This window comes from Oncorhynchus tshawytscha, linkage group LG04 (assembly GCF_018296145.1).
Source record: "Oncorhynchus tshawytscha isolate Ot180627B linkage group LG04, Otsh_v2.0, whole genome shotgun sequence".
Classification (NCBI taxonomy): domain Eukaryota; kingdom Metazoa; phylum Chordata; class Actinopteri; order Salmoniformes; family Salmonidae; genus Oncorhynchus; species Oncorhynchus tshawytscha.
Genome location: NC_056432.1, coordinates 69,666,778 through 69,690,802, shown reverse-complemented (window position 1 = coordinate 69,690,802; position 24,025 = coordinate 69,666,778). Strand labels below are relative to the sequence as shown.

General features: G+C 46.6%; 1 protein-coding gene across 1 annotated transcript in view; it reads right to left on the bottom strand.

Annotated features, from left to right (window-relative positions):
* The window catches only part of LOC112264224 (transcription factor SOX-6), a gene marked incomplete in the record, with an annotated part of 138,613 nt that overhangs the window by 42,448 nt on the left and 72,140 nt on the right, over positions 1–24,025 (bottom strand). The window contains 2 exon segments of the mRNA XM_042321142.1: positions 8,181–8,260; positions 13,291–13,411. Of these exon segments, the coding sequence (XP_042177076.1) occupies positions 8,181–8,260; positions 13,291–13,411 (201 nt within the window).

The window sequence follows — 24,025 nt, the reverse complement described above, 5'->3', positions numbered from 1 at the left end:
CTCTGCTCTCTGCTCTCTGCTCTCATCATCAGCAGTAGTGGTTTCACCCTGCACTCTCCTATTGCCACAAAAACAAACTACTCCCAAGCACTAAAACACTTGACTTCACTGTCCTTACCAATTAAAATGGAAACGGCTATTGAGGGTAGGACTATGCCAGTGTTTGTGTTGAGTGAGTGTATGTGAGAGAGCGAGAGCGAGAGCGCGCGCGCGCGCGCGAGAGAGAGAGATAGATAGATAGATAGATAGATAGATAGATAGATAGATAGATAGATAGATAGATAGATAGATAGATAGATAGATAGATAGATAGATAGATAGATAGATAGATAGATAGATAGATAGATAGATAGATAGATAGATAGATAGATAGATAGATAGATAGATAGATAGATAGATAGATAGAAAGATAGAGAGATAGTGTGAGAGTGAGAGAGGAAAAGAGAGCGAGGTAAAGAGTGAGAGAGGAAAAGAGAGAGAGGAAAAGAGAGAGAAAATGGGGGTGAATAATGACTACTTTTAACACAACAAGTTATGTCTATGATAAATGTCATGTTATGGTTTCAGTGCTATATAATAAATCGTTGGGGCTGGTAAAGTTTCCTGTTTTTCTGGATGTTTGACATTATACTCCCTCAGCCCTCACCCCTCACCCCTCCCCCATGGCTCTGCTGGGCAGGCAGGCACAGAGGTCCTGCTGCCTGAGTTCTCCTGGTGATGCTATTTCTGCCAGAACACAGAAACATGAACGAAAACTGAACAAAGCCTCTGTGTTGACTCCTACAGTATCCCCTTCCTCACAGAAAACAGTTAAAACACACACAAACACACACACACACACACCCTTCCCGCGACCCCGACCCTCCCTCCTTCTCTCCCTCCTTCCCTTCCTCCCTCCCCCCGTCTCTCCCAGAAGAGTAGAGCACATCTCAGCGAGCATGGATTCCAAATGAGCGCGCCAGGCCCAAGGTCAGCTTGTTAGCCTCTAGTAATTAAAAACAAGCCCTCTGGAAGCGGCAGAGGTTAAACGAGGAGGTTCACTTTTCTGCCTGCGACAACATTATACTGAGATTACACACTCCACTGATGTTGGACATCTCAGCACATGTCCAGACCATGCGCCCAGCATATTAGACTCAACTGAGGCTATTTAGATATAGTATAGGGCATATATATAAAAGGCAATAGATCAATTACCCTTTTTTATGTATAAGGAAAACTCATTATTTTGCCTCTTGGATAAACCAGTCCATTCGGAACAAAATAATGATTGTCAATCCCAATTAATTAGATTTGTGTTGTTTCAGCCTGGTATTCGTTAAGTTTCCACACTTTTAATTTGGTGTTAAACGAAAAGGAAAAACAACAACTAGAGAGGAGCACTGATAACAGGCAGAGTAGGTTCAGTACGTAGGTTTTGCAATTTGTGAACTTGGGGCAGAGGATGGAGAGCGAGGGGGATGTGGATTGGGCTTTGGGGAAAAAAACATTTCTCAGAAAAACAAGCTGTAGAATCTTGTTTGTTCTTAAAGAGAAGGGCAGGGCCAAAGCTCAGTGACAGATGCTGTAAAATACAGTGGCAGATTTGGAAAGCCTTCCTGCTCCCAGCCATTATGGTGCATTACACACTTACAACAACTGAGGCCTCAGATTCAACTCACTCTGACGCAACAGACACACTGAAAAACATCTCTGCAGAGTATAAATGACTGAAAGAAGACACAGCTATTCTATACATCACGGCATTGTGTGTGTGATGTCTGTCTGCTGTTTGAGGCAGTGGGTGTTCTCTCTCTCTCTCTCTGTCACCTCTGCCTTGCCTCTGCTGAGCAGTGGGGTGGACATGAGGGCATTAATTGTGTTCCGGTGCACCCCGCCGTTTAAAAGGCAGCGCAGCGCCAGCCCAGTTTGCCACAAGGCTTGTACAGGCTCATTGCCCAGGGCGACCAGGCAGGCTGACCCAGGCCAGGCCCAGATGTCAAAGAGTGGAGCCAGGCGTCCTGGTGCACTGTGCCGATGCTTTCCAGTATGGCCCAACATCTGTCTCATCTGCTGGCACCCAACCTGCTCCCCTGCTCTACCCCTCCTCTTTCTCTCTCTTTCCAGCCTGCCTCACTCTAATACACACACACACACAAATGCACACACTCTCAACAACACAATCCTTCTCATCTTGGATCTAACTATCCTAGCCTAGCACTGTGTGGGTTCTTCAGGCCCAAAGCTCCTAGTCATCAGTCAGGCCCCTGAGCCAGCCCTCACATTCAGCGCCTCTCACTGCATTATCCACACTCTGTCCATCTGTCCCTCTGTTCACTAAATAGTCTATCCAGCTGCTCACCTAGCCTTCCCATTAGCTCTCCTCCTCTCCACACACAGCTAGCACTGCTGCACTGCTCTGGGTTACCTTCAAAGACCACACTCCTCTCTTTTCCTCTCCTCACAAACAGAGAACCAGCTGCTCTCTCTCTCTCTCTCTCTCTCTCTCTCACACACACTCTCTCTCTCTCTCTCTCACACACTCTCTCTCTCTCTCTCACACACACTCTCTCTCTCTCTCTCTCTCTCTCTCACACACACTCTCTCTCTCTCTCTCTCTCTCTCTCTCACACACTCTCTCTCTCTCTCTCTCTCTCTCACACAAACTCTCTCTCTCTCTCTCTCTCTCTCTCTCTGTCTGTCTGTCTGTCTCTGTCTCTGTCTGTCTGTCTGTCTGTCTGTCTGTCTGTCTGTCTGTCTGTCTGTCTGTCTGTCTGTCTGTCTGTCTGTCTGTCTGTCTGTCTGTCTGTCTCAGTTCTTCTCTCTCTTTAAACTCAAAGTGAAAAGTGCTTCACTTGTTGTTGGTGATGGCAGAGGCCCCAGTCTCTCCACACATCCGGAGTACACATGCATTTGCCTCCAAACAAAAGATAATACCAGGTTTCCTGCTCTCCCTCTCTGTCTGGGAGTCTTTGAGACTCTGAGTCCTCCCTGTCACTCCAGCCGTCTCAGCCACTGAGTGCCCTCCACACGCATCTCTCTCTGCTCAGATCAGGTCTGGTTGTCATTGTAGCACATGGGCTGCTGCATTTCATGTGTTTATGACAGCGAGGCTGGAGCAGGTTTAACATGGGGCCTGAGTGATACCATTTCCACTGTGATGGATGGTAATTGCAGTGTAAAGTCACCACTCAAGCAATTTAACATCCAATATTTTAAAGCTTAAGGATGTGGCGGCCTGTGTAATTTGGGGAAGAAAAGGAGCAGGAGTGACAAACAGAAAGAGCATAAGAAAAGATATGAGAGAAAGAAAGAGGGTAATATACAAAGTAGGAGATGGAGGAGAAAGCAGGGAGATATAGATGAGAGAAAGGGATAGAGTGAGACTGAGGGGCAGAGAGAGATAGGGAGTAAAATGGAGATTTGACAGAGTGAAAGCAGAGGCTCCTATTTGCTGCTCTCTCTGATCCTCTATAGAGAGGACACAGATGTTCTGCTTTATCCAATGATGATTTCTCTAAAACTGCTTAAACCCCAAAGTCTGGCTCCAATGATAAAAAACAGTCCTGTCTAAAGTTCCCTCCTGTTTATCACCCTGGTAAAAGGGCCCAACAATGTATCAGGCCAAAATCAGCTTTAAGGAAATTGTTTTTCAGAGGGCAATTTCTGGGAGAGGGGATAGCGTACAGACAACAAATTAAGTGCAACTCCAAATAGAAAATTAATTTGTGAAATTTAAGGAAATTCTTCTCTTGTTTCGTCCACTCAATTGAATATAGTGGGTGGCGGGACACATCGGGGGTACAATCTGAGCACAAATTCCCCTGTTAGGTGAGATGTGTCAGTTGTAATCAGGCCAGGACAGTCCAGGATGGAGCCATTGTTTCCTGCTTGTCCTGAGCTCATCCCAGGCCTGAGTGGACCCTAATGAAGAGGGGCACTCAGTCGGAGGGATAGTTTACACCTTCTCTCCTGTGACTCGTAGACGAGGGCCAATCTGTCAGGGAAGCACTGAGTGAAATTGCCCTGTGTACTGAAAAAGCCTGGCGACAGCCTCTCCCTGCCAGCCACCATGGCCACGCCATCCCACCCTGTATTGACAAGCAAATTACACTCTCCAACACTCAAACGCACCGACCAAGATTAATTTACATCCATCAGCCCTAAACCTTTGTTACCATGTTTTTTTATGCCTGGAGAGAAAGGGCAGAGAGGGGGGGGAGTGAGAGGATCCTCCACGCAGGGCCCAGACTGTTATGACAGTGGAGATTGTGAGCGGGTGCGTGGCCAACATTAAGACTGACAGAGCGGCTAGCATCCCTGACTGGATGGCTGAGCACATTACCGCTGCTGCATTGTGGGAATTAATTCCTCCAATAAGATACTTTTTTAAGGTTCATATATTTCACAATCTAAACTGAGTAAATTGGTGAAAATTATACCTTGCCAGGCTGCTGACAGGGAGAGATATTTTAATTAGAAAGGCATGCTGAGCCAATGCCATGCAGGGGGAGGGTCCTCAGCCCAGGAAGTTGAAGGGGTTGCAGGTGAGGGGGTTTGCAGAGTCTCAGTGCTTCCTGTCTGGTGATGTGTGAAAACCAAACTTAGTGATATGGTCATTACTGATGATCACACCCAGAACACACACACTTCTGTCTGACTGATCCTCCACAGGATCTCCTCGGCAATTAGCAGCACAGATGCTTTGTTAAAAGATTAGCCTGTAGAATAAGAGCCTACACAGACTAGGAGAGACATCAGAAATACACTGCTGGAAAAAACATGATAACCCACTGGGCACAGACATCAGTTGAACGTCTACTTTTGACTTACATTTGGTTGAGTTATCAACTAATGTGAATTCAGTGTGAAATCAACAAAAAATGTCACCATGTCATTGGATTTAGGTTAAAAGTTGGGTGAAAAAAATACCAAATGACCTTAAGTTGATGACTTCTTTCAAATCCAATCAGTTTTCCACATTGATTAAACATAATTTCCCAGTAGAAACTAACATCATAATGTGATGCTTCCTGTACTTACAGGTAAATGCACTGCTCAAATTACAGTAGTTGTCCTCTCACTGACAAGGAGCCACAGTGTAAGCCAGACAACTGCCGGACAAAGTGTCCTCTTTGTAGCACTGTTGTTCTTGTTGACTAAAAGAACATATTGTCTGCTTCTTTTGTCCTGATGTGACTTGTGTGAAACACACAGAGCTCCTGCTGTGTCCTCTCTTGGCGTCTCCCTCTGTTTCACTGGTAGACTTGAGGGAGATGGGCGGCGGAAGCTAACACTATTATCACTATGAGAGGAGAGAGTGAACTTAACTTAATCACTTCCATCTCTGCCTTCATATTCTGTTTTAATCATCCTGTCCCCCAGCGCTTTGTAGAAGAAGTGATAGGAGTCACATGGTTAGCTTGTTGATCCCAGCACTAGAGAAAAGGGCATGTTTGACTTGCCTTGCTGTTTTAAGGGGGACTCTATGCAGGGTAAATAGCAGCCGGCAGCCAGAATATACCACAGGCGGACAGGCTTCAATTAATAGGAATGCACCTCTTTTTGTTTACTGAGTTCTCTAAAGGTCAGCCAAGTCATGGTCTTGGAGGCTCTGTTTTCGCCCATTCCCAGGGTTAAATACGTTATCAGAATTAATGGCTGAAGCCCCCTCCTCACCCCAGCCTAACCTTCAGATATATGGCTAGCCCATCTGACCTAGAACACAACTAGAAATAGACACTCAGTGGGGCAAGACTGTGCTAACCTCAAGCTTTCTCTATGATACGCAAACAGAGAGTAACACACACACACACACACACACACACACACACACACACACACACACACACACACACACACACACACACACACACACACACACATACACACACACACACACACACACACACACACACACACACACACACACACACACACACACACACACACACACACACACACACACACACACACACACACACACACACACACACACACACACACACACACACACACACATACTCACACACACACACACACACACACACACACACACACACACACACACACACACACACACACACACACACACACACACACACACACACACACACACACACACACACACAAGAAGAACATGAGCAGACTCATCCCACACCTTCCACGTTCCTGATTGTTCTTCCCATGGCTGCATGGCTCGCTGCGTGATAAAGCAGGGCTCTCCAGCTCCAACTACAAGCATTGTTAGAACTTGCCAAGGCTCATTAATGCTGAGAGAGATAAGCTCTGAAGGACAAATTGTGCTCATGTATCAGCAAGAAGTAAAAGTTACAAGACACTTTCCTCTCAGCCTTCCCCTCCTCCCTCCTCCTAGTCCTGTCTCCCTCTGGTTTTGTTTTGTTTCAGTCCTGGCTATCAGAGTCCTGGCTATCAGAGAGCTTAATGTTTAATTGCGATCAACAGCTTATCACTGGTGTTGAAAAAACAGGGGCCACAAAAAGAAGGCGCTTGGAGAGTTGTTTTTCTTTCTTTCGCTCTCCTTTCTCATTTGTTTCAAAGGCAGAACATTAAAGTCTACTGACGATCCTTATTCAAGTAGTTTCAGATAGCCTTAAATATTTATGATTACAGTTGCAAAAGATATCCTCAATCTTCATACTTCACAGAACTGCAAAGGGCGCTTTGATAATTTCTTAAGCAAGCAGGCAGGAGTAATAGCATTAGTGTAATTGTACAGAGGGTTTCGCTGCTTCCCATAGCCATTCTGTGTATTGGTTATGTAAATAGAACTCAGAGAAAGTAACCTGGGGAATACATATTGTCAATTTGGATAGAATTGCATGCTCGGGCCTGGAGAGGAGCTGGATGGTAATAGTGCTGATAATTATAACGGTAATGACTATGAAGATGGAACCCAGATAATTATCTTTATTAAACAGTATAGCCTGGGGTTAGCCCCTGACCCCAGTTCAGCTCTAACAGCTTCATGTGAACGCCCCTGCAGGGCTTTGGAGCCTATCCCAGCATTCTCTCCTTCTGTTCAGGAATCTCTCTCTCTCTCTCATGCTCTCTCACATGCTCTCTCCCGCTCTCTCCCACTCTCTCTCATGCTCTCTCGCATGCTCTCTCCCACTCTCTCTCCCGCTCTCTCTCCCGCTCTCTCTCATGCTCTCTCTCCCGCTCTCTCTCATGCTCTCTCTCATGCTCTCTCTCATGCTCTCTCACATGCTCTCTCCCGCTCTCTCCCACTCTCTCTCATGCTCTCTCGCATGCTCTCTCCCACTCTCTCTCCCGCTCTCTCTCCCGCTCTCTCTCCCGCTCTCTCTCATGCTCTCTCTCCCGCTCTCTCTCCCGCTCTCTCTCATGCTCTCTCTCATGCTCTCTCTCATGCGCTCTCCTGCTCTCTCTCATGCTCTCATGCTCTCTCTCCCGCTCTCTCTCATGCTCTCTCCCGCTCTCTCTCATGCTCTCTCTCATGCTCTCTCTCATGCTCTCTCTCATGCTCTCTCTCCCGCTCTCTCTCATGCTCTCTCTCATGCTCTCTCCAGCTCTCTCTCCCGCTCTCTCTCATGCTCTCTCCCGCTCTCTCTCATGCACTCTCCTGCTCTCTCTCATGCTCTCTCTCCCGCTCTCTCTCATGCTCTCTCCTGCTTTCTCTCATGCTCTCTCTCATGCTCTCTCCCGCTCTCTCTCATGCTCTCTCTCATGCTCTCTCCCGCTCTCTCTCATGCTCTCTCTCATGCTCTCTCATGCTCTCTCTCATGCTCTCTCTCAGGCTCTCTCCCGCTCCCGGTCTCCCGATTACATTTAGACTGCACACCCCTCTGTCTGCACACAACACATACTGCTTTAGGTCAGACAGTGTAATGCAGGAACATCAGAGGTCTGTACTTAACTTTCCTAATACAGTAAACAGTCTCTGTCTGATAGATTCTACAGGAGGTGATTAAGGTAACTGGAGTGATTTTCATTCCCTCTAATAACTATTATCATCCTAACCCCCATCTCTGGTGGAGTTATGGGGTTAAATCCTCTATAAAACAGGGTAAACTGCATGTGTAAGGTGCTAAGCTTGTAGGAGCTAGGGCCTCCAGGATTATTTAGTGTGCAGCTCACTACTTAGCATACAGCTGCTTAGCCGTTTTTCTGCCCTGGGCTTGGCAGGCGTCCTGAGCAGCATTCTTTGTGGTAGCACATACCTGAAGCTGGAGGGGGCTGAGTCCTGACGCTGCCGCAGCTGCCATTGTGGATGGAATGAACTGCACCGGGTAGTTGTCACCTGTCGGGGGGAGAGAACAATGTGCACAGGTTGAGACAATGGGCTAAGGGAGCCGGGCCCACAGCGGCCAGGCATGTGCCAACACAGTCCCTGGGACCTCTTCTCCCTCTCCTCTCCTCCTCTGGGCCCTTGGCTACCGGCCCAAACATCTGCACCAACAAAAGGCTCAGCTGGGCCGACTGGAGCAGCATTACTCAGGAACAAATCCCTCCTCACCACCCCCCTCCTCACTAACCCTCTCCTCACCACCCCCCTCCTCACCACCCCCTCCTCAAACTCCCACTCCCTGCTCTCCATCTCCACGCTGGAAACCAACAGGCACTATGAAAGGTGTGTGTGTGTTAAATATCTGGGTGATTATAAGTGATTCCACAGAGGAAGTGGCGTGTTCTCTCAGGCATTTGTAGACATGCCCTGCTATTGTTTGACACAACATTGTTTGTTTGGCAGTGAGAGTTTTGGCAGACAAGAGGGAACAGTGCTTTAAGAAACTAGTTCGAACAAGTGTGTTGTTACAATAACACGGTTAACAAACAACATTCTTATCTTGGTATCACTTCAATCTAACCAGTATGAACAACTGTTTTTATATCATTTTTATTTGATTGCTTTACAGTACCTTTGAAAGACAGGTATGAAGTAGGTGGAGTCTATATGATTGATGTTGTGGGAGCATTGAGTGTGTCACTCAGTACCAGAAGCCTTTACACTCAGCCCAGTGTGTTCAGACAGACAGACAGACAGACAGACAGACAGACAGACAGACAGACAGACAGACAGACAGACAGACAGACAGACAGACAGACAGACAGACAGACAGACAGACAGACAGACAGACAGACAGACAGCACAACCCCAGTGAGACGGGCCAGGCCAGTAGTGTAGCCTACTGGCGTGAGGGGAGCGGAGAGGGGAGGGGAGCGGAGAGGGGAGGGGAGTGGAGGGGGGTTGACTGAAGCATGCGTACTGAGGGGGAATTGGCCCTAGTTCAGACCCCACTTCCGCCTGTCACTTCATATGGAGCCATTAAGCCACAGGCATGAGGGTACATGTCTGTACTTTTGAGGAAGACACATTTCAGTTGAATGCATTCAGTTGTACTGACTAGGTATCCCCCTTCCCCTTTTTCTTCCTTCACCCTCACTTTGCAATCTTGTACAGCACAGCACATTGTGATACAGCCAGGAAATTCAATCCCCATTTAAGGCAGGGGCAAATAAAATCAGGCCAGTGAAGTGATTTCAAATTGTCTCGTAGGAGGGATGCGGTGTGGGTCGTTACTACCCGCATGGCCTTTCTCTCTCAATGCATGAATATGCCATCCCTCTCTCTGTGCAGAGGAGGAGTAGTGGGGGAGTTCTGTGTGACTTCAGGGGGGGCTCAATGACAAGTCATGTGAAACCAGGGAGGAAGTCATGTGAAACCAGGGAGCGGTCAGCTGCCAAAAGAGGACACCCCCGGCACTGTACTGGGGGCTCTGAAGGGGGGTCTCGGGGGGTCTAGAGGGTCCAGGGTGGTATGCAGACTCCAGTAGACTGGGTGTGCTGCCAGCCTGGTGTCAGTAATGAAAGAGAATCAGGGTTTTAAAGTGTGCTGCTGTCCTGAGGATGGCTGATCCCATGGTCAGGCCTGGGTGATGGATCTCTAGGAGGGTTAAACAGGGGGTGGGGTCAGATGATGCCATGGCTGTGTCAGAGCTGGGGACATAACTCTGGCACGCTATGGATCGGGTGTTTGTTGTCACTCCTGAAACTGCTGAGGGATTAGATGGATGGATTCCCTTCATCATGACAAGTCGGCTGCCAGAGCCCCGATGCAGCACAGTGACCACTGTGATACAAACAGGATCTCTCATCCACAGTGAACCAAACTCAAGGGTGATTTATGTCCTGTCAGAGCTGACATACAGAGGGTCCTCCATAGGAATTAACCGGTAATTTACCTCTGATATGGTCGGTACTACCAACAAGACCAGTATCAAAGACATTCCCTGTCCAACAAGACAGATGGGGCCAACGAGCAGCTAGCTGTTCAACATCATAATGCTATAGAGAAAGCAGAGACAGACAGGAGCTGCTGAATGATGTTTAAAGGTCTGTGATGGTAATGGTGGAGAGAGAGGTTCATCTCATCCTGCATTCCTTTCTCAGCCAGGTGTCATGCTGAAAAACGGGCCCAATTAAGTGGAGTTGTGTGGGACTGAACGGCATTGGGCCCTGACCCTCTAAATCGGTGAGCACCCTCATATCTAGTGCAGGGCCCTCCAGCTGCCTGGAGCCTGGGCTTGAGGACACCACAGCCTGAGAGCCTGGGCTCAACACTAATGAAAAGGAGTGGGTAGGACCATAGAGCAGGGCCTGATGCAGGAGAAGGGAAAAGCCTCTCTCTAACAGAGCTCTTCACAACTGGGCACCTGATGCCAAGGGCAATGTCAAATATTCTGTCAGAATACTAGAGTTCTTTGAAAACAAGTGGCTCTGGAATGATTGTTCAATTACTAACTCTATGCCCTCTTTCACTTTCTCTGTCTGAAGTGCTAACATGTGCTAATGTCTCTATCCAGCTAAACAAGGCGGTGAGAAAGTTGGTGCTGAACAACAATAGTAGGCCTAACATGTGTGATCATGAATGGCTGACACAGATTCCATGGAGCTCTAATGCAGCTACTGTATTCAGTCACAAGAGGGACAAGCCAGTCGGTTATTGTGCGGAGGCAGAAACAGAAATGTAGCAGCAGTCATTCCAGCTGGATGTCTGTGTGTCCTCATCATAGCATAGGGACCCAATGACCATGGAGTCATTCTGCAGGACCATTAGACTACTATCAGAGTGAATGTCTCTGTGTCCATGCAAACAGAGCGAGCTGGCGTCTATTTGTTTAAAGGATGACCTGCGTCTCTGCTCTGCCATGCAACGTCAGGGCCAATGAGCACAGTGTGCAGAGGGAGAGATGGCACGATGCTACGACGCTGGCAATAGTTCTGTCGTCGTGGCAACACCGCGGGGTCAGGGTCATAAGCAGTGGTCCCTGGGAGGGTCTGTCTTATAAAGATGACATCAGATTAGTGTGCCCTAGCGTGGAAGTGAACGCTTGGCCACTTCCCTAGTCTTCATGGAGGGTGGACACAGCAGCATCCGCAGATCTAGCAGCTATAAGATCCTATAAGGTAGGATCTTGCGTTGGGGGTTGAGGATAGTAGAGACGTTAAGCTACACGGGTTAATCATGGTAGTCTTTGGTAGTCATTTTCAGACCTTTTTTCCTTTTCTTTATGAATAACTCATGAATAATTCAGGGGTTGTGTGTACACATGGCGACCCATGCATGCCGTGAGTCCATAATACCTTCTGGTATTTGTACTAAAACATTTTCCATGTCAAATGTATTAAAGAAATCGACAGGCAAAAGAATCCCCTCAGGCGCTGTGTTCCAGCTGTCATGCCTCTGTAGTTCCAAAATAGCTGACTATTTTTTTCATCCTGTGGCTTTATCGTAAATGTATTAGCTGCACTACCACACCTTTTAATGTTCTGCTATTTACCTGCTGACTAGACTAGCAAATTTTACTCCACCCCCTCTGACTTCCTCCAAGTCCTGGAGTTACCTCAATGTTGTGACATGAGGCTAACAACAAATATATTTCTGAGAGCATTCAGGAGAGACAAAAAGAGGCCTGGACTTTCCCTCCCCACAGGTCGGTCAGTGAGATGAGAAAACCGTTGCATGTGCAATTTGACTTTACTTCCATCCGATAGTCAATGTTCAGCAAGAATTAAACTGGAATACCCAGCCATAGAGCTAAGGAGAGAGGATGTGTGGCTGAGTCCACTCCAGGTCAAGGAACTGCCTGAATATTTAATTATAGAAGCCCAGAGTGGCACATCTTTAATTCTCAGCAACAATGAGCAGGGAGTCAAACAACAAGTCGTAGCAATTTCCCACAAATTTGTTTTGGGATTTGGAATGTGTTGCGTGTGGAGCCATTCTCTTTCTCCGTTCGTCACACAAAGGGAGAGGGAGGCAAGCTGCTACAGGCAAGGGGAGCAGAGGCACCTCACCCTCACCCCGGGAGGGGGCCTTCACCCTTCAACCCCACAGGACAAATTACTATCTGCCTGGGAGACACTGGCCCTCCTCTTCCTCCTCTCAATTTGACACCTTAACCCTGACTCTTCTCATCTCTTCTTTCTCCTACTGTCTGTCTGTCGGTCGGTCTGTCTGTCTGTCTCTCTCTCTATCTGTCTGTCTCTGGATGAGTGACATGTGTCAGCTCATCTCCATAAAGAGATACAGAAGGACAAGACACTATCTCAGAATAGTATGTCTGGACATTAATACTGTACTGTTTCTGGTGCTATCACATTCCACAATATGGAGTATGTTTAAATTGACATCTAAGCTGTACATAATCCTTTGAGTGATTGATGAGTACAGTGAGAGAGTGAGGGGGTCAGTGAGTACCTAGGTAGAGTACTGTGTTACTGCAGCAGGCAGGTCCCTCAGCAGATTCTTCCATAGTGATTACAGCCAGAGAAGTCAAGACACTTTCATGTTGAAAAGCTGTTTACATTCCACTGCTCCTTTACTCATATCTACTGTTGAACAGGCATGCTGCCTTGGAGTTGAACACAGAACCCTCCCCAAGGCTTGGCTCCACTTACAAGGTGACATAGAGTACTGTACATTATCTGCCTTGGCCTTACTGACTACACTTTTATTTGGTGCCGTGTGGAGACTGGGATATGTGTAGTGTACGGATCCTATGATAACTGGGGCAGTGAAAATTAGCATTACTGACATAAAATACATTGCAAGTAAATGTATGCAATATATAACCATAATAAATATGTGGGATAGAATATATTGGGAAAGGCCCTTCATCAATGTCAGAAGATGACCCATGCTGTCAAAATGAACCTGTGTCTGTGAGGAGGAGAACTGCATGTACATAACATTGAGAAGTAGACAGAGAACAGGACAGACAGAGACACAGGAAGAAACAACAGAGAGAGAGAACGAGAGGAGCATACCTGGCTTGTAAGAGATTCCCGGTGGGAAGAGAAAGCCCTGCTGGGCTGCGGCGGCTGCTGCCAGGGTACGCTGGTCGTGTGGAAAAATAGGGATCATGAGCGGAGGCATGTGACCCTGGACCTGCTGAACAGAGAGAGAAGCTGAGATCAGAGAGAGGCCTAGCTGAGCTGCAGACACAGAGCAGCACACTGAGGCAGGCAGGCAGGGGGAGAGGAGAGGGGAGCACAAAGCAGATCACAGCCTGGCCTAACACGTCCTGACAGGGGGCTCTGCGGCTCTGACGGCCCTCGTGTGCTCACACAATACCTGGCCCGGCCGCGTCTGTTCCTAATCCCTCCAACACTATTTCACATAGGAACATCAAAGGACCCTGCTGTACGCACATTGTCCCCCCCCAAAGGACGGGAATTGAGGTTACATTATGTATTTGAGCACCTGTAGAGGGCTGTGTGGTGTGTATGGTGTGTGAACGGCGTGTGTACGGTGAGTGGGATGACCGATGGTGACAGATACAGACTGGTATGGGAATGAATCAACAAAATGTCCTCAGTCTGGTCGCTGTAGTGTCGGTGGTGTGGTGAGATGGGAGGTCGAACCATAACGCATTATACAGACATGTACAAACAGACAGGGACACCCTCACACAAACAACCTGCCACCCTGACTGACAGGGGAAGATGAGCTCAGATATACAGCCTCTATCTCATACTATTGGAGGATCATTTATACAGACGATAAAAGCCCAGGCGATCCGGTAATTTACACCAACAGCTTTCAGCCGCTGTCTGTTTGTGATATTTCATCTTAACGTCCAGAGCCATGCCCTGCCCCCCACATATCCTACACGGCTCCACAAACTGTCTAAACTGTTTCAGTCTAACATTATCAACCTTCACTGTCCACGCTGAAGCTGACTGTCCTGTTCTGACTCTCTACAGCAAGAGCATAAATATGTGCTCTCGCTGTGTGTGTGTGTGTGTGTGTGTGTGTCTGTTTGATTGTGTAAGTGTTTTTGTGTGTGTAAGTCTGTTTGTTTGTGTAAGTGTTGTTGTGTGTGTGTGTGTGTGTGTGTGTATTGTTAATGTCTCTTAGAGGCAGTGAATTGCGTGGGGAGCTTCAGAATGAGACACATGCTGAGAGCTGAAGCAGACCCCAATCTGACTGTGATCCTCTGCTTCCTGCCTGCCGGTGATAGGGTGCAGCCAGGCTGTGTTGGGCCTGCGAGGGTTAATCTAGCACCGGGCCAGCCCACCTCAGGGGAACCCGCCTGGAAAACGGGTTAATAAAGGTCAGCCCCCAAAATAAACACTTTACAGAATGTTTCTCCATTCATCCCTCTTTAAAATCAACTTGCAATAAAACGGGTCTGGGTGCAATTACTCCCGCAGCATTGGGGCATGAAATCAACCTGCTTTGAGCAACGACTTTTCCCCCACGTTCTAGCTGAGGTCTGCTTATGATCTCTGTCTGCTCCCCCTGTGTGCCCTGATCTGGTGCAGCAGGGCCCGTTCCCCACCACTATATGTCCTCAGGACCACTCTATCGATCTGGCCAGAGGTGCAGAGGTAGACTGAAAACTAAATAAATAACACTTTCTGTCTACGGAGCTTTTCAACAAAGTGCAAGTATAGAAAGTACATTAGAAAAGGAATGGAGAAGCATGTCATTTCCTTTTTTCTTTCCTGTAATCTGAAAAGTATTTCTGTAAAATGTGCTGCGGCTGGAGAAAAGGCAATAACCTGGGAGACTGTTGGAAATGACCTTAAATAAAATGTATTTTTTGTGGAATTGGTGTTCCAGGTTTCTAGGCAGAGGGGATGAAAGATGGCCCTTGGCCCCGCATGTATAGAACATATGGAAAAATGAAAATAATTAATGTCCCAACATGAGTTAGAGCCAGCGACAGGTGAACAGGTACACTGGGGAACAGGGCCTGCCCTGTGTTGGAGTGTTCGTTCTATAAAACCAGATGAAGTAAGTACTGCACTCACAGTGCAGAGAAAGACTCTCTCCCTCCCGGTAATGTCAGTCTACCCCCAGGAAGGTTATTAAGGTCAGTCACAAACATAGTTGCAATTAACCTTACTCGCACTAAACTAACAAAACGAATCAAGCTAAAGCCAGGGTGTTACACTGAAACAGCTGCTCCAAATGTGGAACGTAAGTATTATTGTAATAAGCTGAATATACTGAGCTTCATAGATTCAACACATTTAATCATAATTCTATTACTCCATAGCTATTTATCACTGATAAATATTGATCTATTCCCTGTCATCATTGTTTCAAACAGTAATATCATCAGTTTAGTTGTCTAATGAAATCAGACGTCTGTTCATACAAAAGACTGAAATAAATGTGTTTAGGCATGTCGACACTAATTACTGTAGAGATCACTGTAGGAGCAGAAGGAGATTCTGTTCAGATATCTGATGCCAGATAATTGGAATCGGAGTGAAAATCTATATCAAGAAAGTACAGTGTCAATCAGACAATAGCTAAACTCATCCAATATCCTGAATGTTGCCTCCAAACAAAGCTGTAAATGAAAAGGGAAATCTCTCCAGTGACAGCACTGTGTTTTTATTGAATAGATATCACAATGAAGAGATTTACCCAGGCGAGACGAAATATGAATATGTATCGGGGAAAATAAGGGCATTGGGTTTGAATGTTTGTGATTTACAGTAATGAGCACTGTGCATTAAACTTTAATTTACTCTGCTAATGTCAGAGAAAGGGAAATCAAATATGGAGAAGCTTCAAAGTGCCAACTAATAGTGGAAGTCTAGCCTTCAGCCTGTCAATTAACACATGGCACGGTAGTTCAGCAGACAATGCATTTATCCATTTACACATTATCACTCTCATTTTCCATTGACTGGAAACAACCGTCAAAAAAGCATCAGAAGAATGGCAGTTATGAGGATACGTTGTTGATAAATTACAGATCAGCTCCCAGACAAAAGACATTTCAGTGTGTGTGTGTGTGTGTGTGTGTGTGTCTGTTTGTGTGTGTCAGTTTCTCCACACTTTGTGGCAACACCCAGACCCTGAAAGAGTTACCCTCAAGTTCATCAGCCTATCGGCTGGGACCTCAAACTATTCCTATTGCCAGGAGAATCATGAGGAGCCTGATAGAATGAAGTGGAGCAGATGTGAGCAGAGCACTTGGGCCGCGTCCTCCCCACTCATTGTTACGCTGGCACGGCTCCCTCTTTGTCTTAGCACTGCTAAGCACTGGATAATACCATTTCACACCATCTGCCCCAACGCTTCATTAAAGATACATGAATGGGCTATCTTATGAGGAACAGGTGCTATTGTTAGTCCCAGAAGACTCGGCACTGAGGATCGGACTCTGAATACTGGAGGAAGAGCATCTGTAGTGATCAGTCAGACAGATAGTTGGCTGGGGCTGCTCCCTCTGCCAGCACACGCACCAACAGAGGTTTCCAGGGGTGAGAGAGGCCTCTCAACCGCCTTGCAACATGTATCATCAATTCAGATGACCTGATGAAGTCTGTACCAGTCCAGAGTGCAATCTGTTTCGCTCTCAACGATGTGCTGGCATAATGAGAAATGGCACTAACTCTCAGTTTTAATTATATTTAACACTGTGAACAAGATTTTAAATAAATAGAATAAAAAAAGAACTCAAATATATCTGTGAATATAACAAAAGATGACTGAAAATAAAGTGTGTAAAACCAGCTTGAGTATACAGTGAGATTCATTCTAACTGAATCAATGTCATTAGTGGAAGCATTGACATCAGCACTACAGTGTTGTAATGGTTTACAGCAGCAGCTAATCCTGGGGTCAGCCAGTGCAGAGAGCAGAGCCAGCCAAAGGCCTGGGATTGACCATGGTCAGATTACCATTACACGCACTCAGAGTAACAGACAGGGCAGACATGAGAGAGAGCACTGGTCTTCTCTCCTGTCACACACACACTGACAGACACACACAGACAGACAGACAGACAGACAGACAGACAGACAGACAGACAGACAGACAGACAGACAGACAGACAGACAGACAGACAGACAGACAGACACACACACACACACACACACACACACAGACAAACATGCGCATGCAAACAAACACGCGCATGCAAACAAACACATACAGGTGCAAATGGAGATGTACAAGCCATTACTGTGCTCAATAGGGCCCCTGTCAGCACCTATGCTCCTCACTGTCTGGAGCGGTCTTTAAACAGGGCCCAGGAGACACCCTGCAGCACTACCGACCCAGCCCAGCAGGCCCCCCCGCACCCCCAAAACACTAACAGTCTGATCCTCATCAAGCGTCACTGGGATGCTGTCCTCTTCCCCTTTTTAAAGGAGGAGGGGAGTTGTTTTAACATGTCCAAATTCCCTCAATGTTGTCAAGATGAGACAGAAGACAGAAAAGGAAAGGAAAAAAAAGTGTGATTTTTGTCTCAGATTTTGTCTCATTTTGTCTTAAAAGTTTGGAGCTGCTGAGAAGCACAGTGGGAGTCTCAGGTGAAATGTCTAAGCGGTAGCTGACTGACACCCTCCGACGTGCTACCCAGATGTGTTTGGAGGAATATCAGACCTGTATGTGAGGTTTCATCTTTATTCATTTGATTTAAAGAGAGTCAGAGTGTATCAGTCTCATAACATGACTTTGTGCAGTGTTACATTATAAAACTAAATAGTCTGCCACAGCTCCAGCAACCCCACTTTTCACATCTTACCTGAGGAGTTAGAAAATACATTGGGTTGATATAATTTGACCCAGAGAGGATTGGCTCCAGCTGTTACTGTAAGTGCTGATAGTTGACACGGAGTTCCCCCCTACTCTCTACTGAGTCACACACCAAACGCCTGAGAGTAGAAAGCACCTTAGGAGCTCCATTTGAAGGTAAAGCGATCTACAGGAAGCTGGTAGCCCTGGCTTCATCCCCACAGAAAGCACAGTAACTGACACCAGACGGCCATGTGAACTCAACACCCGGCCTGCTTCTGTGCTACTGTGCTGCTGCTACGGAGAGAGAGAGAGAGAGAGAGAGAGAGAGAGAGAGAGAGAGAGAGAGAGCTGGGCGAGTGCTTTCTGGAGCACAACCAGGAGGAAAATCACTGAATGGAACCACTCATGTGCTCTAGAGTCTGTGCATTACTTTGTTCTAGAGAGGTCAATTCATAAAACAATCCCAGAGATCCCCAAGCACACATTACTCCCACATCACAGGTCATTTATCAGTTAACCGCACTCCTCCAGTGTGACCGCACTACAGCTTTACGCACTAATCCAACACAGGCTCTGACACACACAGAGGCACGGGCACACATACATGTACACACACAGGCACATGCACACTCACAAAGACAGAATGTGACAGCACAAAAGGGTGCGCACACACACACCCACCCACACACACAGTCCAGTGTAGTTGTGTTATCAGAGTCCCAGACATTGTGCTCTGTTTGGTGTGTGATGGTAATCAGGCCAGTGGATCGATAGCGCTGAGCCAGACTTTGATCCCTCAGCCTTGTGGCTAGCTGGTATTAAGGCCAGGTCTCCACCTCCCTCCCCAAAACCTCCCTCCTCTCCACCTGCCTCCCAGACTAGAGAACATTGTTCCCTCTGAAATGTGATCCCAATCTACTACAGAGGTCCAGGTCAGCAACAAAAGGTCGTTGTCCTGGACATGACTGTGACCCGTCTCCCCCTCCCTCGGACCCTGAGACCTCACATTTAGCCAGCAGGTAAAAGATTAACATCGTCTGCCAAAGGACACAAGTCATTCTCTATTCTGCTGGAGAGGCGTCTGAGCAAGAGCCTGACTAATAATACGCGTACGCTATGCCGCTGCTCTTTGACAACAGGGACTGTCTGGAGGGTAGGGGAGGGGCGTAGTGTCCACTCTCCCTCCAGTCTATCTGCAGCAGAGAGCAGGATAAGGTGCAGAGGAATCCGACACTGGGGTGAGGCCGGGCCGTCTGGGGAATAACCAATAGATGACTTCTTGTTCCACTAATTCCTTACACAGTAAAACAAGCTCTCTTGGAATGGAGCCATTCCAATATGTCTATATTAAGTCTGCTGCTGTTAAAAAGCAGGGCAGACAGCACCCTCCAGCCAGCCCCCTCCCTCCCCCTGACTGCCCCTGGTTCCAGGCTGGCTCAAGAACTCTGCACTGACTGGAGGCCGCTGTACTCTCCTGTACTGTATGCCACACTGGAAACCATACAGTATGTCAGTACACTGAAGGTTATACCTAAACAATTCTAGGACATTTAGAAGTGTGATGTTTAGGTTATGATAGAACAAGTCCTATGAGACTTTCCAATCATGATGCTGAAGATAAGAATAGAATATGATGAAACATACCAGTATGTTGGTGAATGTTACTGATGTTCAGTAAATTGGTTAAAGCATTAACATGTTAAGAGTACAAAGCAGAAGAATGAAGCTACTCCCCTGAGAATAGATGTGATCAATGTAGATTCAACAGAAATTGTGTACTTAATGCAAATTCTTGAGTCTCAAATACCTTCAATGTAATTTAAGTTTGTAAATATTTAAAGTAATTTGATTTGTATTGAATATAAAATATCAAAGATAAGCCTTGGGGTTGAAATGTTATGTAGCGTACAAAAGCTGCTTTCATGATACTCTCTCTCTCTCGCACACAGAGGCGAGGACACAGAGACACACACACACACACACACACACACGTACACACCCACACTACCCCCTCTCCCAAATAAATGTCCTACTATTCCAGAACCACATTCTTATATTACTACCACCTCTATAATGTTACATTTTCAGAAAACATGAGATCTGTGTGGATGTTTTTTGTTAGGCACACAATGAAATAGAAGGGAAAAAAATCCTATTCTGGCATGGTCTGGTCATGAAATTCAAAAGGTTTGCAGTAAACTGCTCAAATCCATGGGGACTCCCTCAAACAGCATGGATAATGACAGGAAAGATGCAAACAGACATAAACAAACCCACAAGTGAGTCTGGGCCTGGCATCATTATCCTGCGTATACATCCCACCTCTATGGGATTGGGAATAAGCAGAATGCCTCTGACCCTCACTGCAGGGGGGCGGGTGGAGTTGTAAAAGAGGTCGGACACGGCCTAGTCAGAGAGCCCACAATAACCATGGTGAACAGGCTGGGGGGATGTGAGGAATAGAAGGGTATGAACATGTGAAGCGTAGGAGAAAATGTGAAAAACTATTGGCATATGCCTGTGAAAACACATGCTCTCCACATAGCATTTTACATTGAATTATTTCTCTTCTGATACTTCCATGTGTAAATCATCCCTTGTAAAAATATACTTCTGATGTACAGTCATTTTTCTGACATTTTCTCATGTAATTCGGGTTTATTTAAAACCAACATATGATGTATATTTTATTTTAAACATCTACTGTTTCTGTGAAGTTAAAAGAACACAAAACAATTCTAACAACCTTACTATTGTTGAGACTGGGTGGGAGACTGAGCGGGAGTCTGGAGTGAGTTAATAAGAGACTGCAGTGTGTCTGGTGGTGGGACAGAGAGCTGGCTGGCGTTAGACCACCCCTAATCTAATAATGGCATTGTCCACACGGCGGCTGGCTGGCCTCTGGGCTGGAGGCTGGTCAGGAGGGGGCTGGAGTAGCAGGGGAGGACTTCCCCTTCTTCCTGTCCTCTCCTCTGCTCCCTCCACTCTGCACATAGACTGAGCCTCTGTCTTCACAATTGCCTCCCAGCTGCTGGGGCTTGGGAAAACAACAGAGTGGGCTCTGTTGTCCGGCAGAAAGCACGATTGTTACGAGGGACCACTTTATTACAGGCATATGAGTGTGCTGAGACTTTAAAACGCGCTCAAATGTCATGTGCACACCGAGTGACGGGCAAGAATAATTCTGGAGAAAAAAATACCTAAAAAAAACAAACAATTCTGTGTCTGAATAACGGTGCAGGACAGAACGGGCCATTCATTGTGTTCCATAGGGAATGCTTGGACTCTCCTCCGCCCAAAAACAAAAAGGGTCTTTTTTTGCTGCCGTGGGCTGAATGCTTTGCTTTGCCACCCCGGCCCTAAGAAAACACGGGCCCCCTTTCTCCCTGCCGGCTGGCCGCACACACTAGATCCTATTAATGCAGCCCTCTCCCTGTGAGTGTGCCCACTGTGGAGGCCGAGGGCTGCGCAGAGCCAATGCAAAGACAAAACAGTTTGCTCAACATTAGCAGGGAAAACACTGGCCGAGCGGAGAGGGAGAGGAAACTAAGTCAACTTCACACTGGAGGATGTGTTCTCCGTCAACTGATATTTTCCTTTGGAGCACGGGGTCCAATGAGTGCCAAGTATAAGGCGACTGGCCACCTTCATCCAGGAAAGGATTATGGGGAGCAATAGAGTTGTAAACAGGTGCTTTATAATGATATTCAGAGGTCATAGAGTATGGCTTTATGTATCATAGCTACGGTTGGCCTCGTTTCACTATCAATAATGAGCTGCTCCTGTTAGGGTTATGAAGTTTATTTAACAGTACTGTCTTATCACAGAGCTCACCAGGTTCCCTAATGCCGGGTGAGATGCACTACAGCTCCAGTGATCTGCTGTCTTGTGTTGAGTACTGTTATCACTAGCATTGAGCTACTATGAGAGGCTGCAGGGTCCTGGCATAAATGACTAAATCCCAGCGCTGGTTTGGAATCCCCTCAGGTGACTAATTTAAGGCAGACATTCAGGTGTGACTTTACACATTACAACTGTTCATGTGACAGCCCTTGTCAAGATGCAGGCAGTTCATTAACGCAGCCTAAACAGGCGAGGTGTGGGAACACAAAGACGCTGCGCTGCCCTGCTGATAATTACAAGACCGCTAGGAGATGTTGTGTCATTAACATTAATAATGGAGGCGTGTTTATGTACATGCTTACATCACCAACAAAGACATGTGTGTTCCTAGCATATGTTCCCCACACAAATGTGCCATTGTGTGCCAGGCAGGCAGCCTCTATGAACCCATCACATCGTGTAAGTACTGGGGATGTGCATCTTTCAACGTTTACACTCTCTCCAGTTTGCCATTCACAAGCTAGGGCCCAGTGTCAGAGGAAATGGAGCCTAGTGCAATAATAAGGCCACTCAATATCCCCACTCTCTGTGTGTACCTTAACCATGACCTAACGAAGCCTTAATAACCCTGACCTAACGAAGCCTTAACCCTGACCTAACGAAGCCTTAACCCTGACCTAACGAAGCTTAATCCCTGACCTAACGAAGCCTTAACCCTGACCTAATGAAGCCTTAATCCTGACCTAACGAAGCCTTAACCCTGACCTAGCGAAGCCTTAACCCTGACCTAACGAAGCCTTAATCCTGACCTAACGAAGCCTTAACCCTGACCTAACGAAGCCTTAACCCTGACCTAACAAAGCCTAAACCCTGACCTAAAGAAGCCTTAACCCTGACCTAACGAAGCCTTAACCCTGAGCTAACGAAGCCTTAACCCTGACCTAACAAAGCCTTAACCTTAATGACCTAACGAAGCCTTAACCCCCTGACCTAACGAAGCCTTAACCCTGACCTAACGAAGCCTTAACCCTGACCTAACGAAGCCTTAACCCTGACTTAACAAAGCCTTAACCCTGACCTAACGAAGCCTTTAACCCTGACCTAACAAAGCCTTAACCCTGACCTAACGAAGAAAAGGAAGCCGGAAGAGTCTTTCAGCGGCAAAGCAGATGTACATCGACAAAAACCTACAGACCGAATCGTCCCAGATAGCCTGCACTGTTTGTATTCATAACGTCTGAATTTGTTTTAACAGGCCAGCGACATTACTAGTCTTGCTGCTCGTCCACTTAGCTTAATTTCCAAACCATCACAGCCATTGCTGAGGTTGTATCTATTAAGCCCTTTTTGTGCATCATTAAGTTTTAACAGGGGCGCGAAAGCTTTACTGTTCAAATTGCGCACGACTTTATTTAACGTCAGCGTTTCTTCTGCTTCCTGACAAGAAGTCACATTTCATAACTAATTAAATTGATCCCTCCCCCCACCCAACACAGGCCACTAAATGGAATTATTTGCATCCAAGTGTCAATATATTAAATCGCAGGGGCTAATGAGTTGGGTCAACGCTTTCTTTTATCTCTAGTCTTGCATGTGCACATCTTCATCAGCTAACACTCCTTTAACTGGTGGGCGAGCATGTTATGTAAGGCTGGATCTATAGAGCTATCTCCCTCCCTGGGCTCAAGCCAAGCTGATATGATGAGACCGTTAGGGCCCCCGAATAATCCCACTACTGCCAGCCTAGCTAACACCGTCTGGAAACACCCTATCACTCCCTGCTCTATTATTCTCTTGCTATAATGCTAGCAGTTAGTCTGGCTGGGCTAATTGGGGAACTTACACATTCCCTTTAACAATGTCTATTTTGGTGCGTTTTGCCAATGCATTAATAAGAGTCTCTTAGAAGATCATTTGCGCCCTGGAAAACAACAGAAACATCTGAGAGGCATAAATTAGGAGCCATTATCGTTGTTCAATTAGCAGCCTCCCTTGTGTTTATCTAAAGTTCATTTGAAATGATTCCCCATTATATGGTAGCAGTGTGCTTTGTTCTCACTAAAATGTTAACCAAATAAAATGTTGTGTGCAATTACCGTTCATTGGATTACAAGGGCAAAGCATATTGTGTGTAGACTACAGTACAGTACAGGCTCCTGAGTGGCGCAG